Source organism: Odontomachus brunneus, unplaced genomic scaffold, assembly GCF_010583005.1.
Source record: "Odontomachus brunneus isolate Ranch 3 - 2012 unplaced genomic scaffold, Obru_v1 Obru_scaffold_126, whole genome shotgun sequence".
NCBI classification, from domain to species: Eukaryota; Metazoa; Arthropoda; class Insecta; order Hymenoptera; family Formicidae; genus Odontomachus; species Odontomachus brunneus.
This window is the reverse complement of record NW_022639576.1, coordinates 548,640-563,490: the sequence shown is the minus strand read 5'-3', so window position 1 is coordinate 563,490 and position 14,851 is coordinate 548,640. Positions and strand designations below refer to the sequence as shown.

Below are 14,851 nucleotides of genomic sequence, written 5' to 3'. Positions count from 1 at the left end.
ACCATCCACCTTACTCACCAGATCTAGCCCCAAGCGACTTCTTTTTGTTCCCTCATCTAAAAATTGCGCTCGGAGGACAGAGATTTTCGTCAAATGAAGAGGCAATCACCTTCGTGAACAATTATTTTGCAGAGAAAAACGCCGAGTACTATTTCGACGGGTTACAGAGATGGGAGCATCGCTGGGAGAAGTGTGTAGATTTACAAGGAGACTATGTTGAAAAATAAAAAACAATTTTCAGAAAAAATGACTTGTATCTTTGTTAGGTCGGAAACTTTTCAGACCACCCTCGTATAGTCCTGAAAGAGTGAAAACGAAAATTTAAAAATATGAGAGACTAAATGGTAGCGCATCGAACATCAAAAAGAGACGAAATCAAGATAAAATGTTGAAGAGCTCAAGCGACAGAAGCGATTCTCTCAAAGATCAAGCGTAAACAAGCGTGAAAATAAAAGCGGGATTACATCGCGGTTAGTTGAACGAGCGTTTAACGCGTCTGACGCGTCCGGTATAAAACGATTAACGAATTGTCAGGTCCATATAGCGCGGTGGTACGATGTACATGCAACGCGCGGCAGACTGAACGGACTATTCATAGGTTGCAATTGATCGTTTGCTCGAGTTTACGCTCCGTCTCTTGGACTCTCAGTCAGACTTAAGCCCAAATCGTACAAGGCAGATCATGCCTTTGATTGATCTTTGCGCTGCAACCGCGCCAATTCGATGCATGACACGTGGGAAATGTTAAAGTTGAGAGGGACCTGACGAGCCGGTGTTAAAATAAATTTGCCTTAGGCTCGCGTCTTGCTTTCAGCCGAACACTACGAGATGCAGCGGGATTTATCTTTGCGCGTGTATGCCTTTGCGATGTATCGGCAAGGGAGGGGACTACCGAGGTCAGGGAGCGAAGCATCGAGATAGAGGACGAACAATAATAACACCATTGCATCAATAAATACCCCGGAGACTCGGCTAGTTCGCAGGCTGAGGTTTTACTCGGGCCTGCGAACGACGACGTGTGGGCGAAATCGCTAAACTCGCCGGCCGAGAGCCCGAAAATAAAACTTTACGCGACGACGCGATCAAGTTCGCGTGTATGCCGAAATCTCTCGTCTTTCTCTCTCTCTCTCTCTCTTCATTCGGTGATCGATCTGAAATAAGAACCGATGTCGCCGTTTTTATACTCGTGCTATTCACATATGCATCTGTGACAATTGTTATGATCAAGTAACAGTATTTATCCGTCATTCTTCCGTCCAATTATCGTGCGATTAAACACACGCATCGACGCTACTGCAGCACGTCATTCGCGGAGAAATAACTGTGCGACGTATTTTATATTCCAGGTATAACCGGCTGAAATCTGCATCTGCGTTTGCTCGAAATGCAAACAAAACGTATCGTGACCCATTTTCGTCGCTCCGCGAACGGGAGTGCATATGAGCTTACCGTATTTATTGCGCGTCCATACACGTTCGCGAGATACATTCGCAGAAATATATACTCAGCAGGACTACGAGTGTACGCATAATGCACGAATAACTTCGATAACAAGCTGTAATTTCAGACAAATATTTGAGAGGACGTTAATTGAATAATCGGAAACTCGACGTCGGTTGTTACCTTGCCCATGATAATCCCCTACGCTGCTGCTTGTCCCTCTTTAATCCACTGATATCATTCATCTCGATTCGTCCAACAACACGATTAAAATGAGAATATTTTTTTCAGACGCACGCTGCTCAAAGTGAAATACTTGTCACATCAACCAGTCTTATTCTGTAATCTCTCGCGGCATTTTTGACGTTTCATTCGAATAAACAAATGTTTGAAACTGATAACTTCTCTCTCTCTCTTTCTTTTCTTCTCTAAAAAATGATGTTCTAGGACGTGCTTTATTTGCTTTAAAGTTATGCAATTTCTCACACAAGTTGAATAAATTTTCTAGTAAAGATTCAGAGATATTCCGAGATGGTTCATGTTCTCTGTGTAATCGGTGTCATCACACACATGCGCAATCACATCCAGACACCTCGTATAAATTTGCGAGTACGCGAAAATATCACGGTCGGAATAAATCAGCTATCTCGCGTCAACTTTTGAGCCGGCCTGTAACGCATAAAACATCCTGCGATAATAGCGCATAGATAGCGCGCAGATACCATGCGGGTTACATAGAAGCGAATAAGAATGGGCACGAAAAGACCGCGCTATTGTCGTTTCATTCATTTCTGGCTGGATTCGCCGCCGCCGCAGATCAAGAAGAATCTAACGAAGCTTCGCGTATTTCGCGTATATTTTGCGTCACGCGTATTCTCCCACGACGCGTTTGCTTATAAAAAGCTCCTACATTCCACTGATTAACCTATTGTGTCCGCAACGCACGCAAAGTAAACCTTACCGCTGCATCTGTAATTAACGCGACTTCATGTGAATGTGCTCTCGTGTTTGCCGAATAATCGAACGAACGATTTCAATTGTATTTTCTTCGATACCTCCATAAAATACAAATGAAAGTCGTATCGACATTTATTACAAATTTCCAATATCAAAAAAAAATGTCCAAAGAATTGAATTTCAAACAGTAACGTGAATATAATAGAAGGTTTCCAGATATTTGCACCGGTCACCGGTTTTAATTAATCAAAAAACAACACAATCTCTCTCTTCCTTGCTTCCTTTTTAAAAGATATATAATTATCTTTGAAGATGATTTTCGGGTATTTCGCAGATCAAGAAGAATCTAACGAAGCTTCGCGTATATTTTGCGTCACGCGTATCCTCCCACGACGCGTTTGCTTATAAAGAGCTCCTACATTCCATTCATTAACCTATTGTGTCCGCAACGCACGCAAAACAAACCTTACCGCTGCATTTGTAATTAACGCGATTTTATGTGAATGTTGCTCTCGTGTTTGCCGAATAATCGAACGAACGATTTCAATTGTATTTTCTTCGATACCTCCATAAAATACGAATAAAAGTCGTATCGACATTTATTACAAATTTCCAATATCACCAAAGAATTGAGTTTCAAACAGTAACGTGAATATAATAGAAGGTTTCCAGATATTTGCACCGGTCACCGGTTTTAATTAATCAAAAAACAACACAATCTTCCTTGCTTCCTTTTTAAAGAATATATAATTACCTTTGAATATGATTTTCGGGTTTTTTTTTCCGTAAATTACATCGTGCGATGTATTATTGGATCTCTGCGAGAGTCGAAAGTTTTTCGAGGCTTTCCCGGTGTTTCTCCTTCGATGGAGAAACACCGCTGCCAAATTGATCGTCGATGTAAGTCTCATTTGGGCACGATGGTGATTTTCCGCAAGGAATGCCTCCGTCGACGAACCAGGTTCGCTCGCGTTCTGCCAACTCTTCTCGTTTTTTTTTTCTCTTTCTCTCTCTCTCTCTCTCTCTCTCTTTCTCCATCTCCCTCTCTCTTTCCTCCCTCTCTTGTATTTGCGCGTATAAATAGCACGGTCCAAAATTATCGGGGCACTTCGGCGAACGGTGCCGCGAAAGTGGCGTCCAAGAAAAGGCCGACGATTTCTGCTAGCTATAAAAATACGCGGGAACGGCGCGAGGCCGCCTGGTGGCGTTGCGCATTCTTTGTCGAGGAACACAACGAAGGACAAGGGATGATGCAGACGACATTCGTTGACTTTAAACTCCCGCGATCCTAATTTCAACAGCTTACGTTCGAACGCAACATTATAGGACCTTTACGCATGAACATTCTAATACATGACAGGGCAATCTTTGGAAAGCGTTGTAACGTCGCAAAATCTGACATCATATATTGATCCGAGTGATAGCAATAATTCCATACGATCACAAATTAAAATCTTGTTGAGTGGAGATGAATTAGTTTCGCAACGTCTTTAAATGGTTATGTTGCATATTGATAAACAATTTAACGAGCGCATCAAACTTGAGTTTTAACGAACAAGCTAGACGTCAGTAGCACCCGACGTTTCAACGACGTGACCGCACGGTAATTACGTACGATTAATCAACGTATATGGGTCGACAGCGGGAGAGGACGAGACGAGAATTTTGCGACTACAATTCTGAAGAATTTGTCGTAGATCTGGAAAGTAGATGCAAAAGATCGCGGACGCTTATAAACGGTGGGCAGGCGAAGATAAGCCTCGTTTGTGTGTAAATGGCTCTGAACTGTTGAACCTGTGCTCCACTTCCGCTTTCGTAACATCGCGTTGCCGCATAATTCCGTAGGGACGACCCGTCGCGTCTTGAATATTGAACATACGGATAATCGAGTTTGAACCGATCTCCGAGTTTGCCTTCCTCTGACCTACCTCGATTAGAATAACTCTGCTTAACGGAATTGTGCAAGGCGCAATTGCTTATAAAATCGCAGGATCGTTAACGCTACGCAATTAGAGTACGCGAATATGAAGTTTTCTTCTGAGATCCGTTTCACGTTAACGCGTATCTTCTTGCATCTATGCGGAAAATACACAGGATATGAAAATAAAGACTCGAATCCTTTTAAAAAAGTATATAATATGTACGAAACAGCGGCAAAAAGTCATAATAGGATAAAGTCGGATATGACGACCGTACGGAAAAGATGACAATAGGCTATAATTTTTCCAATAATTGCTAAATAGTGGTGACTGTAAATATCGATTGCCTTTGAGAATGATTGAAAAGCTTACATACTATTTTAACGATTATTGGAGAAATTACAGCCTCTGGCCAACTCTTCCGTATAACCATTATATTTGAGCTTCGACTTCCAAATCGACTAATTAGAATTGAACAACTGATGCTTTCCGAAATATGGCTGCCATCCCTCCCACCTCGCATCAATTTCTCGATCGTGCACCTACAAATATTAGCACAGGTATCGTAATAAGAGTCTGTGGACGGCACACTGTGATCGCGACGCATCGTAGAACGCGTAATCGAGTCTCCTAATTGAATTATTTGCCGAGTGCTAATGTTTTCCTCGTACGCGAACACTAACCGATCGTTATAGCTTGACTATTTCTTCGCTGCGGGGAAATATCTATTGACCGATTATTATTAGCGATTATTCACGGTCGAATGCATATATATGTATACAGGTATTTTCCCCGTTCGCGAAAGTGCACCGCGAAACATTGCAGTGGAGAACCTTCTTCTACTCCTCTCGTGTGGAATATTTTACTCTGCTAGCGGTATAAATAAGAAGTATGCCTTTAAGCTACGCTTGTTATGGATACGCGCGTGAATATGACATTTTCATCCCGTTTCTCGACACGATGTACGAAGATCGAGCGAGTTATCGCGAGAGACCTCTTAACGCAACAACGACTGCGAGACAATATTCCATCTGATGATTCGACCGTGACTCGACGCAATTACGCGTAACAAATCGATTCACTTTTGCGCATAACGTCAGTAATCGTCAGTGCTACGTAATCGCGACAGAACGTAATATAACTCTCGTAGCAAACGAGAATCAGCAGCGTTTCCGCAAACGGTCGCATTGACGCCTGCGTGTGTGGACGAATGCATCGCGCGATCTACACTGGGTGCACTTGGAATTTTCTTGTCGGCATACCTAGGCTAGCGACCTCATATATTTTTCTTATGCACAATCGTAGGTGCGCATTACACGTACCTCTCGTCATCGTGAATTCGACGTCGCGTCACTAGCACCTTACGTAAAGTTGCTTCGCGCGTAATAAATTCGATTCGAAGCCCGTTACTTCGGGATTTTTTACACGTCACAACAGTCGCGTTCTCTTCGTACCGTAATACCGTATTCTGACGCGCGAGATAATCGCCTCCCACAATTATGTCGGATTAATCGACGCGTCCGTTTCACAGAATAATCGCGGCGATTCGCGCGCAGTATTGAGAAACCGCGACGCGACCTTTCGTGAATCACCTTCTTCTCTCCGTTGTCGTCGTCGCAGTTGTCGTCCACGACATCCGTTCTTGCGTCTGAGTCACCTGAGAGTCCACCACCACCACCACCACCCCGATCTCGCCTTCTTTCGCGCTTCGCTCCTTTTTTCACGGCCCCGACAGGCGCAGTCAGTTACTAAATCCACCTGGTACTATGCCGTTTGCAGAGACCCACACTGTGGCGATGACAGACCCACAGCTGACCAACAACAACAATAACAACAACAATAATAACAACAATAACAACGATGGCGAGCCAAAGTACCTGCACAAGAAATTCAAGAAAATGGCGACGACCGAGGTCGCGTCAAAAGCCGAACCCAAGAAGGAGACTACGGCAAATAACGCGACTGTCGAGACGCCGAAGCGAAAGGATGCCGACAAGGATAACAAGGAGACGAAGGAGCCCGCCAAACTCGAGGCTTCCCCGGAACCTGAGGGAGAACCCACCGAGACCCGCAAGAGCGGCTACGTTTGTCCATACTGCAACTTATCCTGCGCGAAACCGAGCGTGCTTCAAAAGCACATCAGAGCGCACACGAACGAGCGACCGTATCCGTGCGTGCCGTGCGGATTTGCCTTCAAAACCAAGTCGAATCTGTACAAGCACTGCAGGTCGCGCGCTCACGCGCTCAAGATGGAAGGAGGAGACGCGAGCAAGGTATTCATTAACAAGATTCATTAGTAATTTGTAAAAATGCAGACCGATCGGAACGTCTTTCTTTCTCACATTCAGTTCCGACTTGGTAAGATTTCCTTCATTTTGCTGAATGCAGTAAAATCTAAATTCAACCGAATATAGTGTTTAACATCATAATTGCATCAGATTACCGCAGCATACGATATTGCGCTAGAAAAAAGAGAATAATACGATAAATTGTTGAATTATTATTGTGTAATAATTCGGAGGTAAATTCCGAAATAGAATAATTGAATTTTTGATATCGACAAATTGTAATGTTTTTTTGCAGATGTCCGAGGATTCCGACATAAGTCTGTCGGATAGCGCCAGCAATGGCACAGGTACGCCGCCTCCCGCTTCGACACCCACGACGACGACGACGACGACGACGACTACGGTAACGAGCGTCGTGAAGACCGTGAAAACCGGCAAGATTTACAAGCCGAAATTTCACACGGCGTTACAGTGTGTAAATAATGATGCCGAGACGTCTTCCTTGTCGCCGAGTTCTTCCAGTAGCAGCTCCTCCTCTTCCTCTTGTTCCTCGTCTTCCTCTTCCTCCTCCTCCTCCTCTTCTTCCTCCTCCACCACTACCACCGCTGCTTCCAGCTCCAAGCCAAACGCAGAAAAATTGCAAGAGCACATCGACAAGATCATCACGGATAATCAAGCGATCGTTGAGGCGGTGGATCCACGTCTACACAAGCTGATGCAGCGTCAGCAGAGCTTGGTGGAAACGAAGCAATTGGAGCTGCCGTTGAACCTGTCTTCCGCGGAACCAGAGTCTTCGAGTAGGAAACGTCGCTACAGTGACAGCTTCGCTCAGGAAGGAGGAAAGGAGGACAACTCCGAGAGTTCGATTATCAAGGATCTCCTCCTGAAAACTCCGAATACTGCGAACGGACCGTTGCCGGAGACTGGAGCAACCATTGATAACCTGACATGTTGCCCTACCTGCAACATTCCCTACACTAGCGTGGACAACTTGGAGACCCACCGTAGGTACTATTGCAAAGGCATTAGCAGTCCCCGAAGAGCAGATTATCCCGGAGAACTGGAGAAACGCGAGTCCGACTTTGACTCCAAGTCTTCCGAATCCTACTACGGCACCTTGCAACCGTTACCCTCGCCGGGTCCTCTGCTGGGTAACACTCGACTAGTCGACGCATACGCCCCACCCACGAAGAAATCAAGATTGGAGACCGTGCCGACTAGCCTGAGGTCGCTGGAGGAGCTCAGCAAGTACCCGCGTCCAAATTCTTTACAGATGTTCGGCGGCGAAGTGAGGATTCTCGACAACACGGGCGAGACAAAGACCATGAGAATCGAGCCACGACAGACCAACTCGCCAACCAGCGAGCATATAGTGAGTAGCAAGTGCGTGACTTCGGAGACGGCGTCAGTAGTGGTCAAGTCCGGATTGCATTCGGGTGGCACTATAGTCCACAAGCCACCAGGCACGCCGGCCAGCACGCCGAGTTCCTCCATATCTCTGCCTAACGTACCGAAAATGCTGGCGCCCATCATACCGAACATATCAACTCCCAATATAGCGCCGACCATGTCCTGCTACAACTACCTGGAGCCGCATTTGAACCCACTGACGAGTATCACTGCCTACAATCCGTTGACGTTGCCTCAAGCAGGCATCACCAACATTCTCCACGGCGGCAAAATAATACCCTACGTTCCCGGCATGCCCGGACCGCATACTCTGACCGGCACGCCGACTATAGACATATCTCCGAGTATAACGGCCGGCGAAGCCGGTTACAAGGTGATACCGGGTATACCGGGTCTACATATGGTACCTCAACCTTTGAATTTGGCCAGTCCGGTAAAAGTGCAAGCCAGCGTGCCCGTGCCGTCCGGTATACTCGGTCCGTTATCCGGACACGCTGGACCACCTTCCGTGCTGGATCAGCCTCTGGATTTAGCCAGCCCGGCCAAGGAATCCAAGATCAGCTTCAAGACTCCTAGCGGTGACGGTTCAAAGAGCGGCTTGACCAGTCCCAAAGTTCCTAGTGTTAAGATCGAGACCTCGACGGATAAGTATCGCGCGAGAATGCCGTCGACGCCCACCGGGGAAATCGGTAAAACGGAGCTCGATCGTCATATCAAGAATGGCGTGGCGGTGAAGTACAAGAACATGGAGAGTCCTCGAGAGAGAAGAGAGTTCACGTACGACAAGAGTCCGAAGCATTCGGATAAAGCTTTCGGTTATCCGAATGGCACGGATACTGCAAATTCCTGTACCAGTTCTTACAGTAAACTGAGGTACTCGCCCAAAACTGCTACAGAGAATAGAAAAAGGCCGTCCAATTGGGGTGTGAGCGAGGTAGACGCCGGTAGAGCATCGGTGGACACGCACATCACCGTCTCCAAATACGACCTACCGCCTCATGAAAACGGTCAATTGAAGAATAGCAGCCTCCCCGACGGACGGGCGAAACTTGCAGACGGTTACGGCGCGTTCAACGGGGCCAAGACGAAGACCGCCGAGCCTGTACCATCGGTGATACTTGTGAATCTAGATTCTTCCAAAACAGAAGTGCCAACGAGAACTTCCATAGAGGTAGTAATTGCTAAGGACAAGCCCGAGGCCAAATCGCCAAAAAGCGGCGAAGTCAACTCCGAGGAAGCGATCAACTCTAACAAGTTTGTGAGACCTACGTCGTTGCCGCTGAAACCCGGCACGTTCACGCCGAAGAAGCATCACGGAATCACGCCAACGGCGAACACACTTCCTCTCATCAGTCCGGAGACTCCGCGACCCAAGAAGTCATACGGACAACTGTATCTGAACGGGCATGCCTACACATATCTGGGACTAAAGTGTTCCACCAGGGTATTCTACTGTACCTTGAACCGACCGCAGCCGATGTACGTTACACAACAACATGGTCTGTCGATGTACTCCAATTGGAAAATATGCAAAGAGGTACCGTCGGACGTGGATATGGCGCACTACGACTCTCGGCACAGACCTTTCAACTATACCACCGCTTGGAAAAGACAGGAAGACATTCTGACACACTCCTCGCAGAGACCAACCACTCCCACCAGCCCGGATAGCGGATTGGAGAGTGACATGCAGGAAAAGGCAAAAAAGGTGACGATATTCGATGGAGGTTACGAGAGTAATGAAGATTATACTTATGTGCGCGGAAGAGGTGAGAAATGTCTTCATTCTTCTATTATTTTATAAATCGACATTACGCGCTTAAACTTCTTATTATTTTCGACAATAATATTTCAAAATTATATATTTTACCAATTGATTGAGAGAGTCAATATACTTTGAGAACGCATGTTTAACGATAACGTTATCAACGGGAAACTCAAGTTACATGATGTTTCACAAGGTCGAGGACGTTACGTCTGTAAAGAATGCGGTATTCGGTGTAAGAAACCATCTATGCTGAAGAAACATATCAGAACGCATACAGATGTTAGGCCATATACTTGCAAACACTGTGCCTTCAGGTAAGTTTGCGATTTTAAGTGTGACGCGACAAAATATCGTACATACAACTAACAGCTCGAGTGTCTCGAGTTTATGTGAAACAATGTTCATGTTTATGTCGATTGTTTGTGCGCCAGTTTCAAGACAAAAGGCAACCTCACAAAACATACCAAGTCTAAGGCTCACTACAAGAAATGCGTGGAATTGGGCGTGGTGCCGGTGCCGACGACCGTTTGCGACGAAAACACCGACAAGGAGTCCATGGTGCAATCGACCGCTGGTGGCGCCAACGCGGAGGAATCGTCGGAGGAGGAAGAGGAGAGCGACGGCGAAGAGAGCGAAGAGTCTGGTAGCGAGGAACAAGAAGCAGCGCAAAGTCTACTGAGTCTTTCGCAACGTAACAACACAAACAGACTTCCAGGCTTGCTGCCGTCGGGAAGACCCACGACGTATCCGTACGCTCTGACCTTACCGATCTTACCGACAACTTCTTCAACCACGGTGAACGTCGTCACGTCCACTGTGGCGAGCACAACAGCCATGAGTAGTCTGAACGTGACCAACCAAGGGACAACTTTGATTCAAAGCGAGTTGTCGCATCGTTACTACTTCCCGTCGAATCGAGTAACATCGGAGGAATCGAGGAGCAGCGTCATCCAATCGGCCTCGAAGAAAGACGACTCGGACGTCGAGATGGAGGAAAACGAAATCGGTGGTATCGCAGAATTGCGTCACCAATCCATGTCTCAGCCGATGGATCTGACGACGAAGCAGACGGTTCAACCGTTGCCGTCGCCGATCCCGCAAAGAGCTAGACCCGCGGATATCCTGACTCCCGTCTCGGAACCGGTCCTCCTGCAAACGATAGTCCAGACGATGGAACGACTGCCTATACAGGGGAGAGAGTGGAAACCGGATGCGCAGGGCCATATGTTGCAGGCGTATCTCACCGAGAGATACGTGATGGACAGTAAAATCAAGCAACAATATCGCGTAGGAAATGGCAAGTTGGACAAACAAATGCAAGAGAGAGATATTTATCCGCGGCATCAAGATACCACAAAATCCAGGCATATAGAATCCAACGGCGTCCCAATGGTGACGTATACCGACCCCAGCAAGATACAACACACGGTTATGGAAAGCAGAGTTAAGCACACGACAAAACATACCAGCGACGACATCAAGATGGAAATCAGGGAAAAGATATATCAAAACAACATGGCGATGGAAAGACGAGCGTTCGACTTGGAGACCACTCAAAAGGACAAGGAGCAGTCTAGTCGCTTGCTTCCCGAACGTGAGAGTTTCGAGCTCGTTTTAGCCAGTCCCATTACAAGACCGAATATCGAATACGGTCATGTGTCTATGAGCAAAAACAATAACTCTATGGACAGATCGATTTATTCTGTAGACGCACCTGTCTTGAGCACGTCCAGTATCGTCGATTGTCATTCACCGAAATCCTTGAACATGGACACCAACAACCGGCTGCCGCTGATGCAACACACTAGCATCGACGTCGACAGAAGTTCCATGTTTAGTGCGATCAAGATGATGGGCGAAATGGAAAGACCTAGAGAGTGTCACCCAGTCAATCAGGAGATGAGAACACCGAGCAACGACGTGCGAATGCAGAGCCCGCGGAATCTCGACCTGAGACCACCCAGCAGGGAGATCAGAGCGTCCGGTCAAGAGTACAGAACGCAGAATCAAGAGCTGAGACTACCTAGTCAGGAGCTGAAGATGCGGGGCCAGGAGATGAGACCGCCTAGTCGCGAGTACAAGCCGTTCGCTCACGAGATGCAAGTCATTCAGGAGCTTATGCCGTCGACAAACATAGAAATGCGGCAAACAAGTTCAGATAATAGGCCGCCTAGCAGAGACATGAGAGCTCTCTCGGAATACAGAGCGCAGCCTCAAGATCTCAGGCCCAGTTATGAAATAATGCAATCGCCTATGCACGAGCCTCCCAAGACGAAAAACGTTGATGTGAGAAGTGCGGTACCGGTCGTCTATCACTATGAAACGAAACACACTGCGGAAGCAAGCAAACAGAATACGCCGGATAACGCGAAGCACACGATAGCCAGGAAGATAGTCGTCGGCGGTCCGGATTTTCGATCGCCCTCACCGAATACGGCGAATCCAAAACCGCAAGCGGAATTTTTACAACCGTCTAATGGTCCGACGCCTAACTATGTTACGTGAGTACTTGTTGATCATACCGTTTCGCGTATGATGAATAGCGTTACGTTGGATAAAGAGACAAAAATCGATAAGTACTTTCAACGACAGTGTCGTTGTCTCTCTTCTCTCTCTCTCTCTCTCCTTTATATTTGCAGAAAAGCATAAAGGTGTCCCTCCATCTATACACTTATCGTGCATATCGTTGCAAATATAATGTAGAAAATAAAAAACACGAATTTATATAGCTTACGCGGGTCGAATGTACGATATTAATCGAAATAACTCGGTTTGTAAGAATTGATTCCATGGAATATAGTTACAGTGTGACGGAGGACGGTAGGAGCGTATGTGGTATTTGCAACAAAGTGTTCAGCAAGCCTAGTCAGTTACGGTTGCATATCAACATTCATTATTTCGAGCGGCCATTCAGATGCGAAAGTTGCGCGGTTTCCTTCAGAACCAAGGGCCACTTGACGAAACACGAGAGATCGGTTTCCCATCACAATAAGGTAAACGATAAATCTACCCGAACGTGTGTATATATGCATATATCAAGAGAAATATATATATATATATATATATATATATATATATATATATATATACACACACACACGCGCGCGCGCGCATATATATGTATGTATGTATGTATGTATGTATGTATGTATGTATGTATGTATGTATGTATATGTATATATATATGCTGTTGTATTATATATGCATGCATACATATATATATGTATGTATCATACATATATATACACATATACATATATATCTCGAAACTACAGGTCAGTATGACTTCTACGTTTGGCGCGGCAACCACCAGCAATCCTAGGCCCTTCAAGTGTACAGATTGTAAGATAGCGTTCAGAATACATGGACATTTGGCCAAACATCTTCGCAGCAAGATGCACATTATGAAGTTGGAGTGCTTGGGCAAATTACCGTTTGGCACGTACGCGGAAATGGAAAGGTCTGGTGTCAACTTGAACGACATCGACACCACAGACTGTGATAATAGCCTTAATAGTCTGCAGGTGAGTGTGTCGAATTTGCAGAAAGATAATCTCGCCCGCATTGGCAATATCGCATAACACGTGTGTGTCTCTCCTGGTAGATGTTGGCTCAAAGGTTATGCGAGAAGGACCCCGCCAAGATCGCGCAATGGGACTCGGAGAGTGTGCCCGTCATTGGCCAAGCGGTGAGCGGCGGCGATACTTCATCGGACGAGGGCGAACCCATACCGCAGCACGCGCTTCACGCTCAATACGCGAAAGCGACCACGGACGCGGACATCTCCCGATCATATCACATGCCAATCACCAGCGACGAATCGAAGGTCATTAACCACGACGTTCGCCTTCGCAGTCCTCACTTCGGTCAGCAAAGACGCGACTACGCCGTGAAGGAACAGCGACCGGCCCCGGCTGCCGTTTCGTCGGAGGATACGAGAGCGGAAGACAATTTACAATCGTACAAGTGCCAAGTTTGCCCCGTGTCCACGCGTACCGTAAATGAATTACAGGTACATTGTTTTGTTGAACATAATGTTGAAACCGATTCTAGTACAAATATTGTTCACGGAGACAGGAGTGTGAGTAAATGTAGGGAAAAAGAGAATACTCAGAGAAGAATCACGGAGGAATCTTCCGCGATCATAATAGAGAAAAAGATCGTAATAGAGGAGAGGATCGTAATAGACAAAAGATAGAGGATACATAGTGCCAAAACGATATAGCGTGCTAAAGAATCTTCGATAGTGTTTGCCATACTACACTTAGAGAGAAAGAGAGAGAGAAATTGCATAATGACAATGTAACATGTACTACACGTGTCATCCATACTTTCGCGATTCTAAAGAAATATCTTGTATGATTACCTAAAGGTGCTTTGATCTCGAGGAAACGCGTTAACGCACTTGAGTATTAACGCCAGGATGACAAGATGAGATGAGAGATTTGGACGAATCGTGTGTCATTTGTAATTGAAAAGTTGCACGCTTACGAGTTTCAAATTTTACGTTGCCGTTACCGAATGTTTGGTGAATTTTACGGATTTTAAAGTTTATCGATTGAAAGGAGAAACGCGAGAAAAAACACGAGTATCTGATAATAACGTATAAATCTTGACATGTATGCAATTAAACGAATCATTGAGAAGCATTGTCTCGATCATGTTTCTTCTACCACAGGTACCAGTTCACTTGTAACTGCCTGTTCGTACTGCAAAGCCGTAACGACATAATCGCTCGTATAGTCCACTTCTAAGACTTTTCCTCTCGAAACCGGCACGTATAACGCGTAAGTAAAAAAAAAAAGAGAAAACAGCAAAAACAATAACGTAGCTCGAGTATCTGATAATGATTATAATATTTATACACACAATAGTGTCGTAGCAAGCATGAGGTGCAATGTGGACTGGCATGTGATCCTGTATTTAAAGTGCAAATGTTGCGTTCAACGTTAAAGAGTATTCTAATATTACAAATGAATATTATACTTTAAAAATTGATACATAAAGCTTATATATATATATATATATATATATATATATATATATATATATATATATATATATATATA

At 45.5% G+C, this 14,851-nt stretch overlaps 1 protein-coding gene across 4 annotated transcripts in view; it reads left to right on the top strand.

Moving 5' to 3' along the window:
- LOC116849757 overlaps positions 1–14,624 on the top strand; it is a 23,907-nt gene extending 9,283 nt beyond the window's left edge. For 2 of the 4 annotated variants that reach the window (XM_032827231.1, XM_032827232.1), the window contains exons 2-8: positions 6,096–6,589; positions 6,900–9,783; positions 9,976–10,096; positions 10,214–12,283; positions 12,589–12,775; positions 13,058–13,306; positions 13,387–14,624. In XM_032827231.1, coding sequence (XP_032683122.1) covers positions 6,096–6,589; positions 6,900–9,783; positions 9,976–10,096; positions 10,214–12,283; positions 12,589–12,775; positions 13,058–13,306; positions 13,387–13,980 — 6,599 coding nt within the window. In that variant the 3' untranslated portion in view covers positions 13,981–14,624. Of the gene's footprint in view, positions 1–6,095; positions 6,590–6,899; positions 9,784–9,975; positions 10,097–10,213; positions 12,284–12,582; positions 12,776–13,057; positions 13,307–13,386 lie in introns of all 4 variants that reach the window. The other 2 variants (XM_032827233.1, XM_032827230.1) reach the window with 2 other exon arrangements.
- The last annotated feature ends 227 nt before the right edge of the window (positions 14,625–14,851 follow it).